A 26394-nucleotide genomic window follows, 5' to 3' on the forward strand; every position below is an offset into this window, starting at 1 on the left:
TGGGTGTGCATATTTTTGTGCTCATAGGAGTACTGAAGAAATAGAAGTATTGTGATGACAAGTGAACTTAAACCAGTATCTTATTAACAAGAATGCTAATTGTATTTTAGTTGTGAATATAGACAAATGGTCTTAATTTGCACAAAGAACTAAAGGGGCCTAAACTGCAGTTTTCTATTAAAAGTACTCAAATATATTAAAGGGATAAAATTAGGTTTTTAGATTAATAGAGTTTGCTGAAGTTCATAGCGTGGAAGGATCAAGACAGTTTGTAATTTACAGATTTGTCTGTAAGTGGGAGAGGGTGGACAGGAAAGCAAAGAGAAAACAAGCTACTTTCTGCTGCTGAAATGGCCTTTTATCTAAATATCACGGAAAGGTTGCATTTGGGGATTTCCACGCTACACAAATACATTCGTTGTATCTTGCAGTAGTTTATTTCATTTTCTTCTGAAAGATTTTTTACTGTTCTTCCTGAGGTCACCCACTTGCTCAGAATCCTCAGGAGGCCTTCAGAGAGTGACAAGAAGACTCTTCAGGGCAAACTTATTTTTTTGTCCTTGGTAATCAAGATTCTGGTCAGTGGGAGAGGGGGACATTGAACCAGCTTGAGAGGGAAACCTAGACTTAAGGAGTAGACTGAGAGGGGGGAAATAAAGCTGCTTTGTGGAGCTGGCAGACTAGAACCTGCCGAGTACGTTTTTGGTGGGAAAGTAATTTTGGTGGGAGGCAAAAGTCCATATTGGATGCTGGCAGCACTTGCTTTCTTTTGCCTTCCCAAGGGGCATGGTAAGGGGGATGTCCTTGATCATGGAGTGAGTGGAGTGAAACCCTGTTGTCAACTTGTGGATTTGCAGTAGACATAGTCTGTGTTGCCGCCCCCATGAGTCTGGCCAGAAGGAAGAATCTGACTCAAGGTGTCAAGCTCACGGCTCTGACTTTTCCTGTTGTGCTCTGTGTGAGATTCAGGACATTCAGTCTCCCATTAAATGAGACAGAAGAGCGAAGTCCTTGTGAGACTGTAAAAAAAATAGCTCTTAATCAGTGATGGTCTTAGCAGGCTTTTGCTGGGAGCTTCTGTCCTTTGAGTTGATGCTCTGCTCTTGGGCTGCCTCTGCAGCCATGAGTGATAGGGTTAATCCAGACCTTCACCTCAGACCCTGAAGCATGCTTAGTAAAGTTCCTTGCATGTTGTTTGAAATAGCTGTTGGAGATGGGATGCTGGAATTGCTGGAAGATTGGTCTGGAGCCGAATCCTGGAGCCAAATCTTGAGCAAATCTTGTTTCACTACCAAGGTTTTTCATGGTTGGAACTAAAAAATAAATAAACTAAAAAAAAAAAAACCAACCCTGTATGCTAGTTATACTAGAGATGGTGCTCTTACATGGAAGGCAACATAGTCATAACTTAGCATAGTCTGGCATTTCATCCTTTCCCTTATTTTGCCCATAATGATACAGTTAATAGGATGTTAGTTGGAAACCTGGCCATTTGGCAGATCCAAAATACTTACTGTTTTAGGCAGTATTCATTTCTACTTTTTTGTGTATTGCAAAAACATTTTCAATCAGAGAAACTTTTTACTAAAATGTTATCTGAAGAATGCAGTTGGCTGAAGGACCCCTCTTGATGTTTCAAAATGGATTGTTCTCAGTACCCCACAACTACCTTTCCACTGCCTCTTGGAGACGATGGTAAACTTTTAGTAGGATTGCATCCCAGTTTTTTTAAAGCATTAAAGAACCTGTCACATTCTCCCTTTCTCTATTATTCTCTTCATGTAGATGTTTCAGTAACATTTAGCCTTCCACTGCTGTTACATTTTCTGCTTTGACATGTCTCTTTACCTGATCAAATGCCATAAGCCCAGAGCACTATGGCTGTAGAAAAGTATAGTCTCAAAGTAGATTTTGATTTAGTCTGTAAATGGAGTAGCCTCTTTCTCCTGCATATTGATGTATGAATTGGAAAAATCCTGTTTCTTACAGTTGTGTAATGAGTGTCAAAAAAGTAGTTATTAGGGTAAAAGGTTTGATCTCACCTGACACATTTGTTTCAAGGGGTAGTTTGGTAGGAGATTTTTTTTTTTTTTTTTTTTTTTGCAAGAAAGCAACAGACCAAAGCACTTTGCCAAAACAGTTGTGGAGATAAGGAGAATATTAGCTTGTAGTTGTACAAGCTAATCACCAAGGGATTGTTTTGGAGCTGAGGTGATCATCATTTTTGCTTGAGATCTTGCAGGCAGTAAGAGTGAGACCAAATGTCCGAAAGTTTCAAGCCCACAGGATGTGAGGCCATGCAGCTCAGCAGAGTGGCATTTGCTTCCCACAGCCAACTGCCAGGACTGAAGGTAGCAGGCCAGAAGTGGCATCTGATGAAGATCTTTTCTTCTGGTCATGTGCTTTGGTGCTAACAGAGCACCAAATAAATATTCACATAACAGAGGGGAGGCTTGTTCAGAAGCCTTTTCTGCACCATGGAAATGACCATTACTGGTATTGGGGGTCAACAACAGCTTTTCATACTTCTGTTGAAGTCACAGTTGAAAACTGGCATTGCAGCAAAACTTCATGAAGTGCAAAGCTGCACATATTGCCAACATCCACTGTCTGCAGTATTAGTAAGGACAAAGCCAAAGGCTATGTGTAGATGCATCATGCCACCTTCAGGATGGGGTTTGCCTGGACATGAGTTACACCAGCCTTTGGGACTGCTGGCTGCAGGAGTGGTACCAGCCTTTGGTACCATCTAAGGAAACTATCTGCTGTGTTAATACTACTTTTAATTTAGTAGGAATCCTGCCTCCATTGATTTTTATCAAAAACATGGTCATAAAGTTGTAATTATTGAAATAGTTGTAATTCAAGAGAGTGATCAGAGCACCTGTCATTTGGGTATGTCAGGCAATGCAGTGAATACAGTGAAGTCATCCCTGCCTGAGCTAGCACAACTGTGGGCGGGATCCAGTTTGCCCAGCTGCAGCATCAGGCCTAAGCTAGTCATCTAAATTCTTTCTATAATTAGAGAGAGAGGGGAGGGGGGTATCTTCCTAGGGTGATTCATCCCACCTACCTTGGAAAATGGTGACTCATTCTCTGGAAGTGCTTGTGTCTCACCGTTGATTATATAGAGAACCTGGGCAGTGAGTTGATATCAGATACCTGCCTCCCATGCAGTTAAGGTGAGATAAAATCCTTTCCATAAGTGATAAGAGCTCATACCTATGTTCTTAAGCAGTCTTGGGTAATTGGTAGGGCTGGCAATTAAGTGAAAAAGCTCAGACTGGACTTTTCCATCCCTTTTATTGTAGTATGACGTACATGGGTGGTCTTAAAAGGTATATCCCATTAATGTGAATGTGAATGAGGTGGTACCACTAACAAATACAAACCTTCAGTTAACCTGTAGTAGATTTAAAAATAATTCACTCTTCCAGTATGCATATTGCTAGCTGTTCATAGAAGCCTATCTCGTATAGTAATTTCACCCAGTGGAGAAATAGTCCTACATCCTGATCATTTGAAATTCTGTGTTTTGACACAGAATCTTTTCTCCTGACAGTGGTGGTTATAACTCTTCCAAACAGCAAAATTTTGAAAGTTTAACTATAGAAGAGCAAGTGTAGTAACAAATGCTGTCTCATACTCAACATATCATATACATTCCTTTTTTTTGATAGCATCAAGCCTTTCAGTAAACACGTTAACGTATGTTTCTTACAGCCATTCTACCCACTCACCAAATGCTGACCTGAAGTCAGTCCTTTTCAGCATAAGCTTATTTTTTTGTGCTCGTGCTCTGACTGGCTATTGCTATGACTAGTGCTGGGTGAGGTCCAGCAGAGGATCATGCTCTTTTTCTATTTTCAGTAAACTTTAATGTGAGAGCTAGTAATTAGATGTTAAATTTACAATTAATCTCAGAATGGTACCTGCACGTTGGTTGTGATTTATGCTGTATAAAAAGATTGATTATTCATGCTGATTATTTTGTTAATTTTTTAGATGTGGACTTAACTGATGTTATGATATGCCAAATCCATCCACACATGAGGAAGAGAGCCCTCTGTAAGTATGATCAGTGTAAGTAAATTAAAAATGTATCCTTAGGTGAGAAACTAATATTGCAATTTAATTGAAGAGTTGAGAACTTAGAGTGCCTTGGAAAATTATTACGCTCAGTAATATTTTAAGTAGAAATAGTTTCAAAACAAAGAAAAGACCTGACCCTGTTTTAATTTCTCAAGGATTGACCCTTTTTAAGGATGTCAGCAAGTACAGAGATTTTAGCTGAAAAACAGCTGGACTCTTTAACCTAACTGCTGTCTGACCTGTACCTATGTGAACTTGTTAGTTATTCTCTAAAAAGGTATTTGTAGGATTTGTGGGAAGGGGCTGTCTAAATCTCTACAAGCACATTTTGTAGGTATTCTGTTTCATTAGGCAGTTAGGTTTAATGGATTTACAAACCATTAAATGTCACATTACATAAAGAACAAACCAAGGAAAACCTATTGCTGAAAGAAGGGAAGAAAAAATAGGAGAATGGAAAGACTTGGAAACTGGCAAAGAATTTTGATGGAAGTTTTATTTGACCAAATCTTAGGACATTCAGTGCTATTCGAGAAGGACTGGTGGTTCACTAGACACTTAACCACTGAAAGATTAAAAAACAAAAAGGAAGAAAAAAAAAAAAAAGCTTTTTTACTGTGAGTGATCAAACGTTGGAATAACTAGGTTGGCCAGAGAAGTTATGGCCAGAGAGGTCCATTCTTGTTCAAAACCAACACAGTCCTGAGCAACTTGCTGTAGGTGACCCTGCTTTTGAGCAGGGGGGTTGGATTAAATGAACTCCAGAGATTCCTTCCAACCTCAGCTATTCTGTGATTCCATTTGAATTGGAAAACTGCCTGCTTTAATTTTTGACTATCATAAATTATATTTATAAGCAGGGTGTTGTTTTGTATGCTGTCACGGAGTTTTGAAGCTTTTGGGAAGGGGATGTTCAGACCTCTCAATTTCTGCTTCTTCCACTCAAGAATTCCCTTTTTTCCTATTTGGAATTGGCTTATGACATTATATTGTATAAACCTGAGTTGAATCACCAAGGCAAATTATTAGTTCTGAGTGGCAACAGTGTGCCCCATCTGGTGGGCACAGCCCAAATTGCTGCCTCCCTATAATGAGCTCCCCATTTTTAAATCTCATTCCTAAGCTTAGGTAGGTGGCCACGGTTGTGTTCAATTCAGTTGTCTTAGGTGTTTAACTTGGATGTAAATTTTAGATCTCACATGAACCAGTGCTAGTTAAGAAGATGCTTGAGTTCCCTGTGGAGAGAGAGAGATTCTTTTGAAATCCTCCAGAGGGAGATGCTGGCTAGTTAAATTCAGAGACTTAAGTTAGGCAGGTTGAATGTTCCTTTGGAGGCCTTGAGACAGTTTTAAAATGCCTATTTAAAACACAAGTAAAAGCTAGGTGCTTTATTTAATTAGAATGCATCTTGCCCATTGTTAGGTCTGTCAGCCTAAAAGGAAAAAAAATATGCTCCCATTATGCAGCATGGTTCAAATGTTTTGTAGAATGAATGAGGGGCTGCTGTGAAGGTTTTAGTCACTGTATTACTACCTTTCAGGTTTATCAGATCTTACTCCTAATCTCACTTCCTAAATGAATGGAGTTTGTCATAATAGCATGAAATGAATACAAAAGTTCCATTACTGCAGTGCTAATGTGGCTGATGGAAGGAACATTCAAATTTATCAGCCAAACCAAAATCACCACATTTAACAACAGAACCAAATTTTCTATAGACTGTATGTTTCTTTCCTACCGTAACATCTCACTTTGTAGGCAATGTGAGGGGAAGAACTGTCATGGATGTCTGTAGACCGATAAAGTGTAGGGTGAAGGAAAGAAAAGCACAGACGCTGCCATGTGCCCCATCAGCAGGGATCCCCTTTTGCTTTTTCTTTCCATCACCATCCCAGAATTTCAGCCTCACTCTGGCCTAGTAGGTTTTATTTATAGTTTTCAATATCCCTTTCTCATAGCAGTAGAGCCTGGAATGACACAGTGTGCTGACACTAACAACATTTCCTGCCCTTTTGTTCTGCATTCTGCTGACCCTGTTGTCCCTTTGTCCTTATCCCTTGTCCTACCTCTGCAGACAGAGGCCCCATCTGATGAATTTACTTGTGCTCCCCAGGGATTATGAAAACCAGGAAACTTCATTAAGGATGGTTTAATAACTTAGACAAAGGAGAAGAGCAGCTGGTCTGTTAACGAGTCGCAACCCCCATTCTCTGACAGAAGAGCCTTTCTTGCATGTGGTACAGTCTTCAACAATTTGCAGTAAAATGCTACAGATGTGCGGTTCATGCAAATTGAGTTACTGTGCATTGGATCTACCTTGAGCGTTTTATTTTAATTACCTGAGGCAATTTTATGGCAGTAGGTTTACTGCTGTTAAAAAGAACAGTAGCTGACAGTGGCTTAAAATTTTGGTGTATGTTTTTGCTCTCTTTCTTGCTTAGTGTGGTAATGTTAGAGGAATAACAATTGGAGACAACCTGCTGCACTCTGCTACTCTGTAAGACAAACATCAGTAAAGTCAAGCAGCAAGAAAAGAAGGGTTCTTCATGACAAAATGACAGCAAGAGAACACAGTCCCCGCCATGGTGCAAAATCCCGCACCGTGCAACGGGCCTCCACCATTGATGTCACCTCTGACATGCTAGGCCTTTCTCTAGCAGGTAAGTACCTTCATGTCATCTATTGCTCTGTTGGTCCTTTCAGAATCTACCTTGTACTAATGTTGTTTTTTTCTTTTAATTGCTAGAAGATTTACATGTGTCTAGTTATCTGGAGGGAATGAGATAGAAGAATTATACTAAAAAATTAAAAAATCTTAAAGTTACCATTTTTAAAACAGACAAAAAATTAAAATTGGAGAGGGAAGAAAAAAAAGAAACTAGATTTTGTGCAGTTCTATTTATCATTCAAAAATAAGCAGCAAGGGGAGAAAAAAACCAAAAGAATGTCAAGGTCTAGGAAGAATCTTGGCAACCTCCTTGTTTGACATTGTACAAAATTTTCAAGAGAGTTCTGGGAGCTGAGAATTATCTCCCTCATCTTTTATGGTGAGTAAATTAGGATTGTAACCACCAGAGGCTTTCTTTGATTAGCGAGAGAGACAGGTACTTCTCCCTATTTACTGATCATAGATGAGATGTATCCAATTTAATAATTTGGAGTTAATAGTGGCTCAGACACTGAGTGGCTTTAATCCTGTTGTTTTCTACTGAGATTGCACATTTTATATTCCCATATTCCATATAACCTTGCATAGTTTTACATATTTTAACATGTTTTATAAAATGAGATCATCTTAGGTTTTTCAAATAATTTTTAGGTACCAAAGATTAGCTAATAAATATTTTAAATACCAGTCATGGCTTATTGAATTAAATATACTAATTTTTTTATAAATTTAATTTCTTTCTCTGTATGACTGCAACTTCAGGAAAGGTTTCACATGACAGCAACGTTTGGCTAATCTTGTGTTAATTTTTCTGATTTACAGGAAACATTCAGGATCCAGATGAGCCGATTTTAGAGTTTAGTTTAGGTAGGCTTAGTGATTTTTATGCTAATTTTGATGATACATGCTACTGAGTTTGTGTGCAGTTTTTTAATTGTTGATTTTGAAGTGCCTTTCATATAGTAAGGATTGAAACTTTGCTTTGATTTTTACAGAGATGTGGTAGTTTTCTTGCTGCCTGTAAAGTATCTTTTGATAAGCAGCCAGTAGTTTGATTTTGTGATGTTTTTAAAAGTCTGTAATTAAAACATCTGTCCTGTAAAATTTTAAATGTTTATTATGTGAATGTTATTTTTAAATGTTTATTTTGTTTATGTGAAGATACAGTGAAACTGTCTTCAGTCTCACTATATCAGCAGTTCAGGTCTTCAAGCAAACTGAAGATTTGCTTGAAACACCATTTTAGGACAGAATATTTTCTAAGAGTTACTAACTATTACACATACCTTCTTTCCTGTGATCTTTGCTGTCAAGTGATAATGTGAAATGGAGGCGACCTAATTTCTGGGATAGTTAAATTTGGACAAGAAGTCTGTGACCTCACTTGAAGAATAAGTGAAAAATATTTTCTTAATGAAAATTCAGTTCACAGTTTTAACTGCAGCATGGTTTTCTTGGCTTAATAGTGGACTAATGTTCAGAAGGTTATGCTCTTTAACAGTATGTTTAAAATGAAAAATTAGAAAATTTTCTCAGATGTATGTAGTTTTGTTATGAATAATGATCTTAAACACTCCTTAGAGCTGAATAAGGTACTTTATATGTTTTCAGATAAATTAAAAATATCTAGATCTGCAAAGCTGTTTAGTGTACATTTGAACATTTTGCTTGCCCAGGTGAATTTCAGAATTAACTTTCTGCATCTAGCTGAAGCAGAGTTAGAGCACACTGTAGTTATCTGTATCTAGCTAAATGGAATTTGGCTCTGAAGTTTAATGTAATTGTGTAGAGTCATTCACTGAAATTTTTGGTAGTTGTTTCCTACTCACCATAGTCCCTTCCCAGCAGTTAAACTCATGTTGTGGTTTAACCCCAGCCAGCAACCAAGCACCACGCAGCCGCTCACTCACTCCCCCCCCATCCAGTGGGATGGGGGAGAAAATCGGGAAAAGAAGTAAAACTCCTGGGTTGAGATAAGAACGGTTTAATAGAACAGAAAAGAAGAAACTAATAATGATAATGATAACACTAATAAAATGGCAACAGTAGTAATAAAAGGATTGAAATGTACAAACGATGCACAGGGCAATTGCTCACCACCAGCCGACCGACCCCCAGCCAGTCCCCCGGCGGCGATTCCCCACCCCCACTTCCCAGTTCCTAAACTAGATGGGACGTCACCTGGTATGGAATACACTGTTGGCCAGTTTGGGTCAGGTGCCCTGGCTGGGCATGAGAAGCTGAAAAATCCTTGACTCTAGTCTAAACACTACTGAGCAACAACTGAAAACATCAGTGTTATCAACATTCTTCACATACTGCACTCAAAACATAGCACCGTACCAGCTACTAGGAAGACAGTTAACTCTATCCCAGCTGAAACCAGGACAACTCACAATAACATTTTAGAGGAAATAAACTACTGTCCTTTTACAATTACAAGCTAGTTCTCCTCATAGTAGTGCTGCTTGATCAACATTCAAGCAATTCTATTGGTTGTCCATGGCAAAATGCCATTTGGTAATGGGCTTAATGGAGCGTGACTTCAAATCAAATGCAGCCATGCTCATGAGATTCCCAGAGGAAAACCTATGCATGTATGCTCTTCTAATGAGCTGTGCTAGGGGGGTGGATAGGCAGATGTTAAAAGAGAACACGTTTAAATTACAGCTCTACAGCTTGGATCTAAACTGATCTGGTTGCATATTTACTGTTTGCATGCACAAAGGGGAGTGATGTCTGCCTCTATAGTGTGGCGATAGAATGAATATTAGGCCCTTCATGGCTTGCTTTCTGTGGGTATATAATATGCTTTTGTAAAAATGTAGAGTCTTACAGCAACATGAAAAAGATCCTGAATCTAAATGTATTTATCTATTGCATACCTAAAGCTTGCAGTGAGCTGCTAACTCCATCGCTAGATCGAAAACCAAATAGTTTTGTAGCAGTGAGTGTAACTACACCACCTCAGGCATTCTGGACGAAGCATGCACAGACGGAAATTATTGAGGTAAGTGGTGAGGTACTCCTGGATTAGATTTAAAATTGAAGCTAACCCAGGAAGCATTTCTTCCTAACAAATACCAACTTGCATTAATTTTTGCCTTTTTGTTTATGATTACAGGGAACAAGTAATCCTATCTTTCTAAGCAGCATTGCCTTTTTCCAAGACTCTCTTATCAATCAAATGACACAAATCAAACTCTCTGTATACGACGTCAAAGATAGATCTCAGGGAACAGTAAGTTTTCTTTATTCTGTTGCCTGTCCAGTCAGTGTGGAGCAAGGAAATGAGAGGCAAGGAGTTAAAACTAGTAACTTCTGTGGAAGAAAGCAAAAGGGTAGCGGCATTGATCCTAGAGAAAGCAAGATGGGTAGGGGAAGGAGGGCAAATGCCATGAGATGGACTTGGCAGAGTGAGGAGCGTTGCCAGTTTTCTCAAATAAAGCTTGTCTGCAGCAAGTTTGGAAACCACTGATTTAAATTAAGAGGTCCTGTCACTTGTTCTCTTACATTGTGGACCTCTTTACTGAACTAGATAATGAATAGGATTCAACACCCCTAACTGAGGCCTCTAACCTGTGCCAAAATATTGGGTCTGTTGGGCCCATAATGAAAAAGTCCCTTTGGACAGAGCTGCTAAATCCCAGAAATCACCCTGCCCTGATACCTTAGTGATTTTGTTCAGGGGTAACATTTGTTCCCTTACTGAAAAAGTTTAAGTGCCAGCCCTCCCATGTAACTAGTTGGATCTGTGGGCAGCTCAGGCCATTTATTCTCAGACTGTTGCCCAAAATACGGTTTCAGGCCCCACATGTCTGCTTTTCCATGGCTTCCTCGGGGGCAGCAGAGCTGTCCATCTCCATACAGTGCTTCATGGGGAGGCTCTGGGGGAAAAGGAATGCCTCCAGAGGAGGTAAGTTTGTCAGGAGGAGCCAAGTTTGGGTCAGGGAGGGACTATGAAGTGTTGACTTAGTCTGAGCCCTGTTCAGTCATTGCTTTCAGTGTTCCTGTATTGCTGGGCCTAAGCCTGTATATCTTGAGGTGTCTCCACTCAAATCCTAGGGAAAGGAAAATGCTTATTGTCCTCCAGCAGAAAAAGGATTTTTGATAAATTACCAGATTTATTAAATCTTAAAGCATTTTAATTAGTTACGTATGGGCATATGTAATTATATTTTTCTTCTCAGACTTTTGTGCATAGTAATTGTATTTTGGGCTTTAGTGCTGTGGACAAAACCTTTGTTCATTGTAAAAGTAAATAATTACAATTCTGGTACTCATCTTCTTTCAGATGTATTTGTTGGGTTCTGGGATGTTCACTGTAAAAGAACTTCTTCAGGAGAAGAATCACAGGTTGCACTTAACACTAAGGTTTGTAATATTCTCCTCCATTTAGGAATTAATGCTTAATTCTTGAAAGCATGCTTAAGATGCGATGAAAACTGTCTGTGAAATGTGATGAAAACCTTTTGGTTGGTTGGTTAGTTTTTTAGTTCCAGGCCTCTATTAAGGAGAAACTATTTTATATTGCATGATAATTAAAACATGTGAACAAGACCTTTCCAACATGGTGAATAATGTTACACATTGGTTCTAGTTCTACAAGTCAGGAAAGTATTGTCAAGACCAATTCCATTTTTGTGCATTTCAACCTATTACCTCAGTGTATGTGTCTGTGGAGAGTGGCAAAATAAAGTGTTTTTAACCATGCTGATGTATAAAGAGGCTGTGATGGGGAGAATGAAACCCATTGAAACAAGGGGTTATCTTACCTGTTTGGAATACCTTGATTTAGATAAATCTAGGCTCTATTTACTATTTCAACACCTACGTGTTGCTAAATTGTGTATTTGTTGCTAAATAGTGTGTTTATCAATATAATGCATGAGGAATAGGAGGAGTCACATTACAGCAACATTGATTGTTGTAATTTTCTAGTTTAATTCATATTGGGAACTTTTGTGGAAGGAACATGACCCAGGAGGGAATGAAAAAGAGGGTGTGAGTCTAATACCAATCCTTAAGGTAGTAGTTCTAATCATAGGAATCAAACCACACTCTTGAGAGCCAGTGTGGGACGGCGTTAAGTAGTGGATTGGGGAAGAATGAAGAAAGCAAAGTGAGATTAAGGAAGGAGAGCTCTGATGTGTAAATGCACACTGTAGTAGTATTGTGTTGAAAGTAGGACAGGCATCCCTGTCAGAGAAGGCAAGGGGAAGTCACTTGAAGGGGGGAAGCATAATCAGAGAGACTGAGGAAGATGATGTTGGTAGTATCGGCATAATCAGTGCTAGAAACAGTGACTGTGATAAACTTGCAGAAATTTCTTAGCCCAGACACAACTAACAAAACATGGGCAAAGCTTGTCATGCTAAGAGAAGAGACGGGTAAGGTTTTTGGCTTTTCCACAATGTGTTGTAAAGAAAAAATTGATATGAATTAACGGGGATGAGCAGATGAGCAAAATGAGTCAGAAAAGGCACCAGAAGTATGACATTGATGGTGGGTAAAATAGTCTAATTTATCAGACTGTGAAGATGAGGGTGCTTTGAGGGAGATGAAAAAGGGCAGGAGTGTGGCGGCAGGAGTTTCATGGTTGTGTGTTAGACATGGTTATTCTGTTAGGTTTATTCTTTCATGATTAAGTTGAAAATGGACTTTATTAAACTCTCTTGTGTTGATACCAAGTATATTCTGATTATGAAAGTATGTGAATACATGCATGTCTTCTCATTGTCACGTTACCCCTCGGATGTATAAGCTGGATGCTGAGTGGTGTCTGTAAACAAGCTGCATGATTTGAATACTTAAACCTTTTCTTGTAGTCATCTTGTGTGCTTATTTCTTTTGCCTCCACAGTATTGTTTGTTCTGTAGACTTCTTTTTTTTGTCTTAGTTGTCCAAGCATTTTTTACATGTAAACAACAATCTTAAAATACCATTTAGAATCTGTCTTAAAATAATAACATAAAGTCTCTGCCAGAATTACTGTGTTATGGGTGAGACAGAATAAATGACAGCCATGGTAGATCTGGGTACTGTTGTGTATTTAAAATCCAGCAAGATTAGAGCTTTTACCCCACTTGATTCTCTGACTCACTCACTCCCTCACTTCCCCCTCTCAGTCATGTGTTCACACGGTATCAGCCTCTCTCCCCAGCAAGGAGATGGCTGCTGGTCTGGGAAGGTGGGACAGAAAGTGGTATCAGTTTGTGCTGTGCAGCTGCCCAGCTGTTGGTGACCTGTCTCAGCGGTTAGTGGCCGGGTCCCCAGCGGTCCCTGGCATTTGTTTCCACGCAACTCCCTGATCTCCAGGATCTTCCTCCACCTCGAGGATCTTTCCTCCATTGAGAATCTTCACCTTCTTCCTCCCTAGACCACTTCTTTTCAGGATCCTTCTTTTTAGCATCAGCTTTTCTTTCTGGACTGTCAGGCCCACAGTTTTCTAATCTAAATAGTCTATCTGCAGAAGCACAAGATGTGATCAGCCTCCTAACTGGTGGCCTTGACTGACTTCTTTATTAAGTGGAAGATTTGGGATGTGCTACTTCTGTTTAGTCCATGTATTATCAAAATTTACCAGTTGCAACTGTACCAGTTGCAGCCAGCAGGTAGCAGGCTTCTGATAAAGAGTTTAAAAGTTCAGTTTCAGACATTCACACGCACAGGCGCGAACACACACGTGTGCATGTACATCCAATTATCTGCTCCATGTTAATGTTCACAATTTAAGCTGCTTTTGCCTACAACAGGCTAATTGTAAAATCTGAACTCTTTCTGGCTTTACAGAAGTATTGAAACACGTGCATGGTTTTAGGTTGTCTTCAATTAGGAGGTCTGTACAGCATCCCTGCATAATGATGAGAGCATTTTCCTGTTGGAATAATGCATTATAAAAATACGTAAAATGAAGTTGAAAAGCTTCCTATTTAAAGTGTTCATTAAGTTTGAAGATTAATAGCCTTTTATAAGTGTTCCCTTGTTGATAAACAGGTCCACCTCCAAAAAAATCTCAACGCAGAGTGTTTGTTGCAGGTCGGCTGAAAGTGACCGTGTAGGTAACATTACAGTTATTGGATGGCAAATGGAGGAAAAAACTGACCAAAGGCCTCCAGTCACAAGGTCACCCGATACAATTAATGGAAGGGTGAGTATGAGCATTCTGTCAAATTCAGAAAAATGCAGATTTATTGCCAGCATTGAAATAAGCTAGGTTGACATCTGCTGTCAACTTTCCTGTCCATCTTGATATTTAGTAGTGCTTTACAATTTGAAAATACCGTAAAGAGCAGCCTAATGATGATGAAGCAGTTTTCTATTTTGCAGAGCTCCTGGTGCTCATGTTTGGGGTTAAAAGTCTTGGGGAAAATTTTAGTTTACAGTGATTAAGCTTTAGCTTCAAGTGCTTATGCCCTTCATCAGAATAGGATTGTGGTACTGTACGTTGGTGCACTTGGTGCATTGATAACCAGTTTCACAAAGATGTGGTATTCCAGTTCACATTGAGAATTGGAAGGTGGCATTAAGCAAAGCTGTAATGGGGATGCTCAGGGAATTTTCAGAATTTTCACAGGCAACTTGGAAGATTTTAATAAAACTGAACAGGTTACTTGAAAACCGGATTATTATTTTTTTTCTGATCCCCAAATATTTGTCTAAGAGCAGATATTTATAGTGCTTTCTCAGCCTAGAGATATGTTTAATTCTGTAAACCTTGTGTTCTGAATATCCTGGTGATAATTGCACTCGTATCTGTGTATCACAGTCACAGTGTGGATTAGTATCACTTTGTATCCAGCCAGACCTGTAGCTGCCCCATATTGATGCAGTACCTTTAAGGACGCTGGAGTTGTGCTAAGATAAAGTAGTTGAAGGGTTGGCTGAAAATTTTTACTGCATTTTGAACTGTGCAGTAGAAGTAAATAAGAGTGCTTAGATTGTAGCGTTTAAGTGGATTTATTATTTCAGCCTGCAGTATTTTTTGCCCACAGTAAACATATTTCAAATATTTATTTTAACGATGTGCTGAATATTCCTTTCAAGTCTGTGTAATAGGGTCATCACTGCATATTGCCCTGGCACTGAGGTTTTATTCTTTACTATTTGTGGTTTTTGTTTTTGTTTAGACTGTGTTGCCAGTTGATGAAAGTTTAACAGAATCTTTAGGAATCAGATCCAAATATGCTTCGTTACGGAAAGATGCACTACTGAAGTCTGGTAAGCTGCTGTGGGCTGTAACAAGTAAACTTTAGGTATCAATAAAAGCTAATCTCATGCTGTCTGCCTGTGGCCCCAGGGCATTTAAGCAGATGTTTCATTTGAATAGGAACAGGCTGCTGATTGAGCAGCCCTTTGAGGGTCATACAAGAATAAATTATTTTATCATTTGCACTATTTTGTATAGTAAAAACAGCAGAAACAAATTTTTGCCAATAAGTTCACTGTAGTATAAAATTTTCCATGCAATTTGCTAGTCTATTCCTAAGCAATTTTCAGGGGGGGTGAGGGGAGAGACAGAGGAAAGCAGTTGGTTTTAAAAAAAATTCTTGAAGAAAGGTTAGTTTTCCAGCAAATGATTGTATGAGAGGAAAATGCACAGTACATTAAAAAAAAAAAAAAGTATTTCAAAAGTTGAATATATATTTCATTTCCTTACCAGTGTTTTAAATCATTTGGAGGCTTTTCCTGCAAACACTGGAAGAATGGTCATTGCAGAACAACCATGCTTGGAAAAGCTAGACTGATGCCTGGTTAAACCAGATCTTTACAGCAGTGTGTTACAGCATGTTAGTCAATCGAAGCCATTTACTTTAAAAAGGAGAGATTTTGTATGCTTTTAAGTCAAACCCTATGCTTAAATAACAAGATTTTAATTCTTTAGTGTTTGGTGGTGCCATTTGCCGAATGTATCGCTTCCCAACCACTGATGGAAACCATTTGAGGATCTTGGAGCAGATGGCTGAGAGCATCCTGTCGCTGCACATCCCTAGGCAATTTGTGAAGCTTCTTCTAGAAGAAGATGCAGCAAGGTGGGTTCGGGCCGGTTTACACGTGCAGTAGTAATACAGCAGTGATATGGCTGTTACTTAGTTACCAAGGAATATATATGTGTTAATGCACAGAGGCACTGAAGAAAAAATAGTAAAAGAAGCAAGTTTCTGACTGTACAGTTACAGTGAATAAGAATTTCATGTCAGAGTATAGTGTTTGGCCTTCAGCATATGGTAATGTGAACATACAGAGATGCTGATGGGAGAGAATTGTTGGCATAGTGAACACTTAGGATCAGACTGCAGTTTGCTGCACTTAGGGGTTATCTGTTCCTCTCAAAAGTATTGATAAGGCCACAGAATATATTATTCTGTAGTTGTGTGACTGTATTAGGACCAGCACATTAGAATACATTATCTTTTTATATATATCATCATCTATATACTTCATTACACTTTTTTTTAAACATGGTTTATTTTAATATAAAGAGAAAAATGAAGTTGAATTAAAAACAAAACATATCTCAATGTTTCATAGGTGGGGGGAAGTCTGGATAGATGAGACAGCATAAATGAAAGAGTAATAACTCCAGCTGCTGAGAATTTTGAGAGAGGAACAGAGACAACACAGAAACCAGCTGAGTGGAATGAGTAATTAGGGTAGCAGACAGGAAAGAAAAATCCGAATCACTTTTAAGGTGAACTTTGAAAAAGTCAGTTGACTTCTGTGCTATGAAAGCAAAGCAAAGATAGATGACAGGAGCACTGGCTTCACTCAGTGAGTTAAGAGATGGCTTTGAGAGTCAGAAGAGTAGTTTTGAATGGAAAATAAACAGAATAAAAGCAAGTAAAATAAGACACTGTAGGACAGTAATGACTTTTTCTCATTTTAGGAGGTGGGAGGGAGAAGGAAATCTCTTGCATTTTGTGGGTTTATTCTGAATTTGCTTCTTTTCGAAGCAGTTAACTTTCTTCCAGGCAACATACTCATTTATGAGTTTTACTTCTCTACATTTGTAGGCTGTGGTTTGCGTAGTGGTTTGTGTATTCTTTATGAAAGCAAGATGGGGATGGTAAAAGAATATTAGCTGTATTTTTGAGTATTGCGTTTTTATTTTGGCTGTGTTTGAATTCACTCCTAGAGACCTAAGTAAGCCTGACCTTAATTAAAAGTAAAACTGTCTAGTGCTCTCATTATCCTATATTAATACATTTCAATTCCTTTGGGATATTGTGAAAGAAAATCATGTGTTAATCCATATGAGCAGGCAGAAGTAGTCTATGGTGCTTTCAGGTATTTTCATATTTTGCAGAAATGATAAGTTCACACTGGAAGATGTCAGTGACTTTTTGTAATGTATGGAAAAACTAATGCATGACATGACTGAGTTTCCGAAGTCCACATTGGTCACATTGGTTGGGTTTTGGGGGTTGTTGGTTTGGTTTTTTTTTCCTGCTGTTGAGTTTTGGTTTTTAGTGACGTGCACTTAGTAGGAGTAGTCAGATCTTAGATTCTAGAGAGTGAATGTTGTATCTTGCCTAGCTGTCCTGCTACAACCTTGATGGAGGGGGCTTGGGATATGCCATTACTCATTTAGACGTGGGTTATTCATTGTTTATTTTATATCTTTGTTTCTCTGCAGCTTTTCTCACAGTACATTTAAAAGCACCAATTCATTATGAGGTACAGCCATAATAATGTAAAGAGTTGGCAAGCTTACCCATAAGGTGCCATCTGTGATGGATGTAGTTTAAGGACTTGAAGGTAATAAGAGGAGAATTTAGGGTGAATGGGGAAAAAAGATGTGGCTTTCTGTAAGACTGTGCACAGTGAAGTTTCTTAAGGCCTTAGCCATGAAATGTGACTGTTCAGAGGCTCTTGCTAAAATCATATATAGATCGATGGATACATATTGTATACTGTTAGGGGTTAATAACAGCCCAGGTGATTGCTAATACAACTTTGTATGCTCTGAATTGTGTGGCTCAAAGGTAAATACGACTTTTGTGTAATTAGCAAGAAAAACTCCGTTCTCTCTGTTTAGTTGAGGTGACCCTCAATGATATGCATGATCACACTTTGTATTCATAGGATCTCTCAGATTTGGCCAAGCTCTTTTTTTCTCCATTCTCTGTGCTGCAGCCCAGAGGAATGCTGGACAGCTAGCTACACAAGCACAGCTGCTTCTGTCTTAACATCCTGGTGACTTTTAAAATGTCCTTGGATAATCACAACTGCTTTCTCTTACATAAAGCTATTCAGGGCCAGAGCTCTTTGAAAGGAAACATCTAACTGGGGGGGATATTTTGACTACCTAATTATTTATGGTGTGCACATCCCCAGCTGTCTTAGCCCTATGGGACAAACACGTAAACTTGAAGTGCTAAGCTGTGAATTTACTTCAGGAAGACCTGGGCTCAGATGCATGGCTAGTTTTGAGCAGGGAGTTTGACAAGGTAGTCATAATAGCATCTTATGCAGAAGCAGTTTACAAGGTGAAGCTGGAAGTGTTGTTTTCCAAGTCACTGATAAATATAGTTTACACTGTTGCCTATTGGCAAATCAATCTGATGTTTTTCTTGAAAATTTGCTTCCTTTTGATAATATCCTAAATACTGTGGAGTGGAAATTGTTCTGTGAAATGCTGTCTTAAATTATATAGAGACAATTGATTAAAACTATGGATTAGGGATATTGAGAGAACTGCAAAAAGAACTGCTGGATCCTTTTGACAGCTGATTGTTCTACCTTTTCTGGGGTAATGTGCTGTTGAATTGTGTCTGGTGTTGACTTGTTTACTTTTCTCCTTCTACCTTTATTCCAAATAATATCTTAATTCAAGAAGACAGTAATACAAGCATGACATGAAATACATTGAATATTTTCTCAGCAGCACTGTTGGGGAACAGTATGTAACACAGGATTGCCATGTGTGACTGAAATCCTACCAGTCAGGGTGCAATAAGAATGCCAGAGGTTTTCCTGTTCATATCTAGGGGTGTCCAATCGTCCTTTATTCCACCTACAGTGAAACTTGAGTGCATAAAATCCTGAATCTCAGATGAAGGTTTTGTTGGCTCATCTTTTGTGTCTACAAACCCTTGTTACTGCTTACGCTTCTTAGGCCTTCCCTGCCTGGCCTTGAAAACTGTTGTGTAGATACCTGGCCAGCGCAGATACTCCCTGTACTTAATGTCAGTTAGGTGCTAATCTTCCACCTAACCTCTGTCACAGTTCTGATTTAATTTGAGTGGCCTAAAAAGGTCTTCATCATCCCAAGTCACCTGGCATGATGACAGTGCCCATCATTTGCAAATCACCATATAGTTTGAGAGCTCCTGCAGAAAGGTGGGAGGCTTTGCTTTTGACCAGCACCTGAGGCTCCTGAGAGGAACAGAGTGCATTCTGCCTGTGAGGAACCTATGTACCTTGGAGTAGAGCTCAACAGCTGAGCTTTGGGACATAGGTTTGGAAGCATTCCCAGTCTGATGAGTAACTTAGGCCAGAGTGAATTGAGAATGTCAGCTGAGGATGGTGCTACACTGATACAATGTGAAACTCGTTCTTGGTCAAGTGGACAATGGAGCTAAACACCTCTCTTTTTTCCTTCCACCCTCCACCCCCACCCCCCAGGGTTTGTGAACTAGAAGAATTGGGAGAACTGTCTCCTTGTTGGGAAAGCCTTCGTCGACAAATAGTTACTCAGTACCAAACAATTATTTTAACTTACCAGGAAAATCTAACTGACCTGCACCAGTATAAAGGTGATTTCTTTTTCATAATAACGTGATATTTCTCAACTGTGATTGTTAGTACTTCTCTGAAATTGGGAACACAGAATGTTTTAGTTTAATGAGTAAAAAATACTATTATTAGATTTCCTTATTAACATTTATTACGAGCTTGCTAATGATCTGGGAATATTTGTCTGCCTTATTTATTCTCTTATTTTACCCTGAAAGTAGAGAACAATTATGAACAGTAACAGAAAGATACATCTATTTTTTTTCTTTTTCTCTGCTTTATTTTCAGCACATAGCAAATGATGAACGAAGCTCCTTGAATGTTTTAGCATAAGCAGAGGGTTTTTATACTTAATTTTCTCCTGCATTTCTCAGGTCCTTCATTTAAAGCCAGTAGCTTGAAAGCTGATAAAAAATTGGAATTTGTTCCTACGAATTTACATATACAGAGAATGAGAGTCCAGGATGATGGAGGATCAGGTATTTGTTTCTTTCTTTCTTCATGTTATTCTGTTACTTTTCTCTCCATTTTATGATTTCCATCCTCATATATCCTCCATGTAGCCAAGTTTCTACACACTACTGCTCTGCAGTACTAGTGCTACCTGGCATTTTTGTAGCACCTCCTATCCTCAAGTTCCAAATCTCTTTGCAAAAGAAGAGGTGTAAGTATAATTATCACTATTCTACAGGTGGCAAAACTAAGTTCTGGAGTTGACTGTACTCTACGTGACACAAGTCAGCCTTTGTACTAGGGAATATATTGGGTTAAGCTGCTATGTCCCTTCCAGTCATTTGAATTGTAGCAAAATAGCAAAGATTCTGACTGTTGCTTGTTGTTAAGCTTGTGCGCTTTTTCGCTGGAACCATCATGTACAATTATGCAAAATCACACCAATTTGTTCACATCAAGCCTGCTTCTTCATGAATAACCTAGGTTTTCCATTCTTTTAACAGTAATTCCCACTAACTATGGACACACAGTTGTCCCATGTATCCATGTGAGGGATTCCAGTAATGGCAGGTTTTGTGTAAAGACCAATGTTCAAGGCTTCTTTTTCACTGACAGTCTTCTAGATTAAGAAACAGAGGACCTGCATGCAAGTATGGTTCTTTCACCTCAAAAGTACTTGATGGATTTCCAGGGCCTATAAAACAATTCAGTTTTCCCTGTCCTTCAAAACACTGGCACAAAGTTTTACAAAAATTACTTTCAGAGTAGTTTTTGAATTTCCATGATTGTTTGTCCACATTAAAGATGACAAGCTTTCATCTGTAAGTCCTTTCTGTCCATCCCAGATCAGAACTACGACATAGTCACCATAGGAGCACCAGCAGCTCATTGTCAAGGCTTTAAATCAGGTGGCTTGCGGAAAAAGCTGCATAAATTTGAAGAGGCAAAGAAACAGTAAGTAGAAATGTCGTGTCAGCTGTTACTGTGCCTTTTCCTCCTAGTCCATGCTTAGTGATTTGGAAAATCACTCCATTCTATGTTTTTGCTGCACTTCATTCAATAGTTCTACTATACAATGTGAAGATTATTCCATGTTTTTTCCGAAGAAGGAGAGGGAAAACAGTTTCCCCTTTATATTACCATATTTGTTTGTTTACTGATGGGCCCTTTCTAATAGTCTTTTTAGTGAAATCTTTAATTTTCCTGAATACTTGTTGGTTCATTAGGTTAGCTATTTTAGATGCTGGGTTTGGGTTCTGCCTAATTGTGGATTAGAGAATTTGTCTTTAGAACCTCCTCAGCTGCACTACATCATGCTTTCAACCCATTATTTTCAGGAGACTTTCACCCTTCTCATAGCTTCAAGGTCGTGTTGCTGAACTCTCTTTAGTACAGAACAGCTGTGCCCGATAGGCAAATTCCTTGTTGAAAAGTTGGGTTTAGTTCTGGGGCTATTGCTGGAGGCTTTTCTGCATTGCCTTAAGGTTTGCGCACAGATTAGGCTTCTGAATCTGGCCTTGCTCTGCTCTACGGGCAGGATACTGGGCCTCCACAGTCCTGTCTTCAGGAACTGTCTAGTGACCTCTCTGGAAGTGCAATCATATGTACTAGAGGAAGGGGCAGAAATTGGGGAGGTCATATATGCTAAAGGGAGAGACCTGCATGGCACCCACTCCAGCTCCCAAGGAACAGATAAAGGTGTCTGGGTCTGCATTACTTTTGCTGCAGTATGGAGAATTTAAAAAACAAAGAGAGCAGCGGGACCAGGAGTCGTTGTAGCAAGGGAAGAGGAGACCTTGATAATGCCCTTCCAAAGAGAGGATTTGTAGGATTTCGAGCTGATGGGAGGAGGGAGTGATGTGGGAACAAGGCTCTGCCAACTGCAAAATTAATTTTGGCAGTGGAGAAGTGAATAGCAGCATCCTGTGAACATCAGTCAGATATGTACTGAGAAAAAGATTGGTGCAAAAAATATGCCTGGTGTAATTATTCCTGACTTACAGAGTGCTCTAGGATAGGACTAGAGGAAGCTGTAAACCTGGCAACACTGGTATGCTAGGCTCATCCTTCCTGTTCTTTTGATACCACTATTGCTTTCTGAAATAACCTCCTTCTGTCAGCTTAGCTACTGAAGTGGGCCTCACTCGTGCAATATCTAAGTTCCCGTGTCTTTTTATTTTTTATTTTTTTTTACACGCTTCCCCTCACCCAGTAATTATGCTGATTGGAGAGCTTAATTTCTATCCAGTACTTTTCCTCTAAGCTTTACAGAACTATTCCGTCTGGGTCCATGAAAACTGCAGGTTCAACATTTGAAGAATAACTTTCCTTTTAAGTACTTCTATGTTATCATAAAAGCCGGTATAGTAGAACTGAGATCCATCTCAGTTTCACTTACATAGATATCATTCAGTTCTTTCTCCTTTCATTGGCAAAACTGTGCTTGGTACCTCTAAAACATTTCCCCAGAACAACACATGGGCATCTGGCAATCTGTGTTTTTTTGCTTACAAGTTTAATCGTTATGTACCCACCTCGTTGAAAAGATGACTCAGATAAGTTATTTCCACAGACATCCTTTGTTTTGTTTTCTGCTTTTGGTATTTGCTAACAATCTGCTAATTTTATTTTGGTTTTTTGTTTTTTTTAGCAGTTATGAGGAGTGTTGGTGAGTTTTCTGTTTCTGAGAGTTCTGTAGAGAGGGTTTCTGTTCTTTGTGTTGTTTTATTTTTCTTTTCTTTCTTTTCTTTGGCGAAGATCTGATATGTTTTAAAGTGTGCAGGGCTTTTTAATGTTGTGTATCATGGCATCCCTAATTGTGCTCTAAGTAATTGTAGCTGCTTTGTAGAACATGGTGTGTGAATGAATTTCATTTCATCTGCAATGTTTGTAATGAACAGCTGGTTTCCTGGCTCTCTCTGATCATAAGAAGTTAGAAAGCTGAAGATCAGAACATAAGAATTTTATATCTTTTCCTCTTGTTATTTCCAGTGAAAACTGCCTGGAGAGAGAAACTTTCCGCCAGAGGTGGAAGATGATTAAGATAACTCTATGTATTTTTAAATCTTTATGGTGATAGATTGGGCATGGTTTATATTTTTGTAATCCATGTCTTCATTTAAACATTTTCACTTAACTTTTTTATATTTTTCTTCATGTTGTGGTCAGTGCTATGAAAAGGAAATAATACTTGATGGTTCAACAGCGCAGAAGTTCTGCTCTAAATTATTCATATTAAAGGTTGAACCCCTAATTCACTGAGAGTTTAAGGCTGTGTTACAGTTTGCTGATATAGTACAATGAGAGCTGTTCATTTGAAAAAGCAATTGCAGGTTGGAAAGTAAATATATGTGATCTTTACACTATAAATTTTCCCCCCAATCATCCCAGCAAATGTTTGTGATTAAAAATGTAATAAATCAGACCTCGACATGCTGCATGGCCTTTCCTGCCAAATACGTCTTTATGCATGTTAACCACACTGTCGTGGAAAAAAATTGCTCAGAGGAATTGTTGCTAAGATCACTGGTTAATAGAGAGCACAAATCATGTACAGGTAAAGTCCTAAAAGCTGAGATTAATTTGCTATATGGTGCAGCAGTACTGAGGAGTGGTTGTTCTCTGCTCCACTCAGGTGGGTAACCAGAGGGACACAAATAAGGAAACTCTTTCAAGAATCACTTGTGCATTATGTCCTTTGAAAACAAATCCCCCATCTTTTATTGTAATGGACCTCAGACAGATACTGGGATTAAGCTCCCCCCTTGCCTTAATATCAGTTAAGGGACTAGAATTGGCATTTGTGGCAATGATTTTAAAGTGTGCCCCATGCAACCCTCCTGTCTTACCTCACAGACACACTGCAGAAATTAACAGTATTGCTCTAGGGTTAGCACAGGAATTCATACTCCTCGGAGGTCATGACCTGAGGTAACTGTGCCTGGAAAAGAGACTCCTGTCTGTGTAGTTTCTCAGTGTAGCTGTGTCCCATGAACAGTGCTGAGATTGGGGCAAACAGTTGGTTCTTCTGTGCTGTTACTATGCTGAAACCATTCATGACTGGAAAAAAATGAATAAAATTAAGATAATACACAGTTGATGTCACCTCATGCTTGATGCCAAGTCATGAATGGGCATCACACCTGTCACAGCTGGAGCTGATGTAAAGGCCTGATCTTTGCATGGCTTTCTTACTGGGAGGAAAAAACCAGCGTATTGCCTGGCAAATGGAGTAGTGGTGGGTTGGTTCCAAATAGTTAACTAAGAACACAACTTCAGCTTAAAGCTTAAATTTCCTAAGCTAAAAGGCAGCTTTTGTGAGTGGCTCTTCTCAGGTAGGATTAAATCACCCTTTAGAAGTGCTATTCTCTCTCCAGCAGTTACAGAGGTAGTCCAAGCATCTGTCTTGGACCGGATAAGCAACTTCTGTAGACATCTAAACTTAGAGGATGTAAACTATTCTCCTCCGCTGCCGAGTAAGCAGTCTTAGTGGAGCTGCAGTATCGCAATATAAAGATATACTTTATTGGTCTAGTTTATTTTCCTTACTATTTGGAAAAGGCCAAAATTTGTTATTGCTTTATATTGTTACAGCTGAGTTTATAATAGGGAGAGTTGTATTGTGTCCCTAGTTTAGCATAGTAAGTGTGTGCTAACAGAAGCTACACCAAGGACAGGGTCCTTGGATTAGCCTGGAGATTATTTTTTATATATCTTAAGATTGCTTTTGCTGGTGTAACTTGAATCAGACCTGCAACAGAGGAAATGGTATACTAGCAGAAGGATTTTGTGTTAAAACCACAGTGTTTGCATTGCAGATCTGGGTGGCATTTCTATGTTATAAGGAGTGCAGATTTTCTTTTAATGGTGCTAGTATCTATGTGATAAAACAGATTTGCAAACCAGGGCCTAGTGAAGTGTCTGTGTTGTAAGGAGAAGGAGAGTGGGGCAAGCTGTCTGTGCAAACAGTGGTTCTCTGTCTGATGGCAAAATCTATCACCCGCATTCTCACCCGCAAAGCTGTCCCTCTGGTATACAAGCTCTGCCCACAACCCCTTGGCATAAGGGATTAGTAAATCTTCATCTAAATGCTTTCAGTAAAGACAGAGAAGGCTCTAGGATCATGTTCCTGCTGTGCAATTGCCCACTGGCCTTTCACTGTTGATTGCTAGCTTAGGTAAATTTTTGTTGTCTGCCATTAATTCCCCAGCATGCCACTGTAATGTGTGTACCTCTAGATCAATTTCCCCCCTAAAATCAGTCTTTCTTTTTCAGCACTTCAACAAGTTCCCAGTCTATAATATACATCCCACAGGACATTGTTAGAGCAAAGGAAATTATTGCACAAATCAACACCCTGAAAACGCAAGTCAGTTACTATGCAGAAAGGCTCTCAAGAGCTGCCAAGGATAGATCAGCTAATGGCCTTGAAAGAACACTTGCCATCCTAGCAGACAAGGTAGGAGAATAATACATTTCCACACTGAAACACGGTGTATTTTTTTTTCTCTGTCTCTATCTTCAGTAGGTTTTCTTGAAACATCTATTTTACCTTGTTCAGTAGTGTATTGTAACACGTACAGTCCTAAAGAAAAAGCAAAATCAGACCAGCCTTTAAAATTTGCTACTTTTTATTTAGATTGTCTCCTACTTTTCACACTCTTGCCTTCACCTCCTCTTGAGAGCGCAGTGGAGGGCAGTGTCCTCTGGTTCCCTCTCTTCATTCATCATATTCCAGAAATGTGCATTCTTCACTTTCTTTTCTACCCTTTTCTCCATAACTACCTGGGGTTTTTTAATGTTCCTCTGAGTCATCTGTCAAGCAGCAGCAACTGGGCAAAAGTTAAGGAAACAATCCTGTATTTTTCCACTGGGGAAATAAGGAATAATGGTGACAGAGCCTTTGCTTGAATTATAGTGGTGCAAATGAGTTATTTCTTGATGTGCTTGGGTGCTAACAGAGACCAGACTGGACCCGCAGCTGAACACAATCTTGATTACAGGGACAGAAGAACAAATGCAGTTTTACTGACCTTTTCTGTCCCTGAAGCAGATCTGAAGGTTGTAAATGGCAGTAATGGCCAATCAGCTTACCGTAAATTGTCCCAGTGGAGGGGAGGTACATGTAGTGTGCAAAAAATAATGTGACCCCATGTAAATGTATTATGTATTATAATATTCACTGTAAATGAGTACAGTGTGTATAACTGATCTGTGGGATTTTCTACAGCTGGACAATGTGTATATATAATGTAGTAAGGGCTTGTTTGTTTGTTTTAATGGAGACTCAGGCCAGATACTTTTCATATTTACATAACTTACAGAAATCCTTTAATACAACATCAACTAAATAAGACAGGGAGCAAGTTGCATTGAGTAATGGGTTATATTGTCAGCCCTCCTCTTAAGTCTTGTTAGCGTTTCAGACAGGATGGTAGAGGTTA

General features: G+C 39.1%; 1 protein-coding gene across 11 annotated transcripts in view; it reads left to right on the plus strand.

The window, feature by feature from the left end:
* INPP4A (inositol polyphosphate-4-phosphatase, type I, 107kDa) overlaps window positions 1-26394 on the plus strand; it is a 79917-nt gene that overhangs the window by 20330 nt on the left and 33193 nt on the right. For 7 of the 11 annotated variants that reach the window (XM_010575765.1, XM_010575768.1, XM_010575760.1 and 4 more), the window contains exons 2-15: window positions 4006-4068; window positions 6534-6752; window positions 7583-7627; window positions 9652-9770; window positions 9885-10001; window positions 11055-11134; window positions 13799-13910; window positions 14890-14980; window positions 15645-15792; window positions 19388-19518; window positions 19873-19977; window positions 20797-20905; window positions 22602-22619; window positions 25226-25409. In XM_010575765.1, coding sequence (XP_010574067.1) covers window positions 6647-6752; window positions 7583-7627; window positions 9652-9770; window positions 9885-10001; window positions 11055-11134; window positions 13799-13910; window positions 14890-14980; window positions 15645-15792; window positions 19388-19518; window positions 19873-19977; window positions 20797-20905; window positions 22602-22619; window positions 25226-25409 — 1365 coding nt within the window. In that variant the 5' untranslated portion in view covers window positions 4006-4068; window positions 6534-6646. Of the gene's footprint in view, window positions 1-4005; window positions 4069-6533; window positions 6753-7582; window positions 7628-9651; window positions 9771-9884; window positions 10002-11054; window positions 11135-13798; window positions 13911-14889; window positions 14981-15644; window positions 15793-19387; window positions 19519-19872; window positions 19978-20796; window positions 20906-22601; window positions 22620-25225; window positions 25410-26394 lie in introns of those variants that run through there. The other 4 variants (XM_010575766.1, XM_010575769.1, XM_010575763.1 and 1 more) reach the window with 2 other exon arrangements.

The sequence above is a fragment of the Haliaeetus leucocephalus genome, unplaced genomic scaffold (genome assembly GCF_000737465.1).
Source record: "Haliaeetus leucocephalus isolate CR32 unplaced genomic scaffold, Haliaeetus_leucocephalus-4.0 Scaffold495, whole genome shotgun sequence".
Taxonomy (NCBI): Eukaryota; Metazoa; Chordata; class Aves; order Accipitriformes; family Accipitridae; genus Haliaeetus; species Haliaeetus leucocephalus.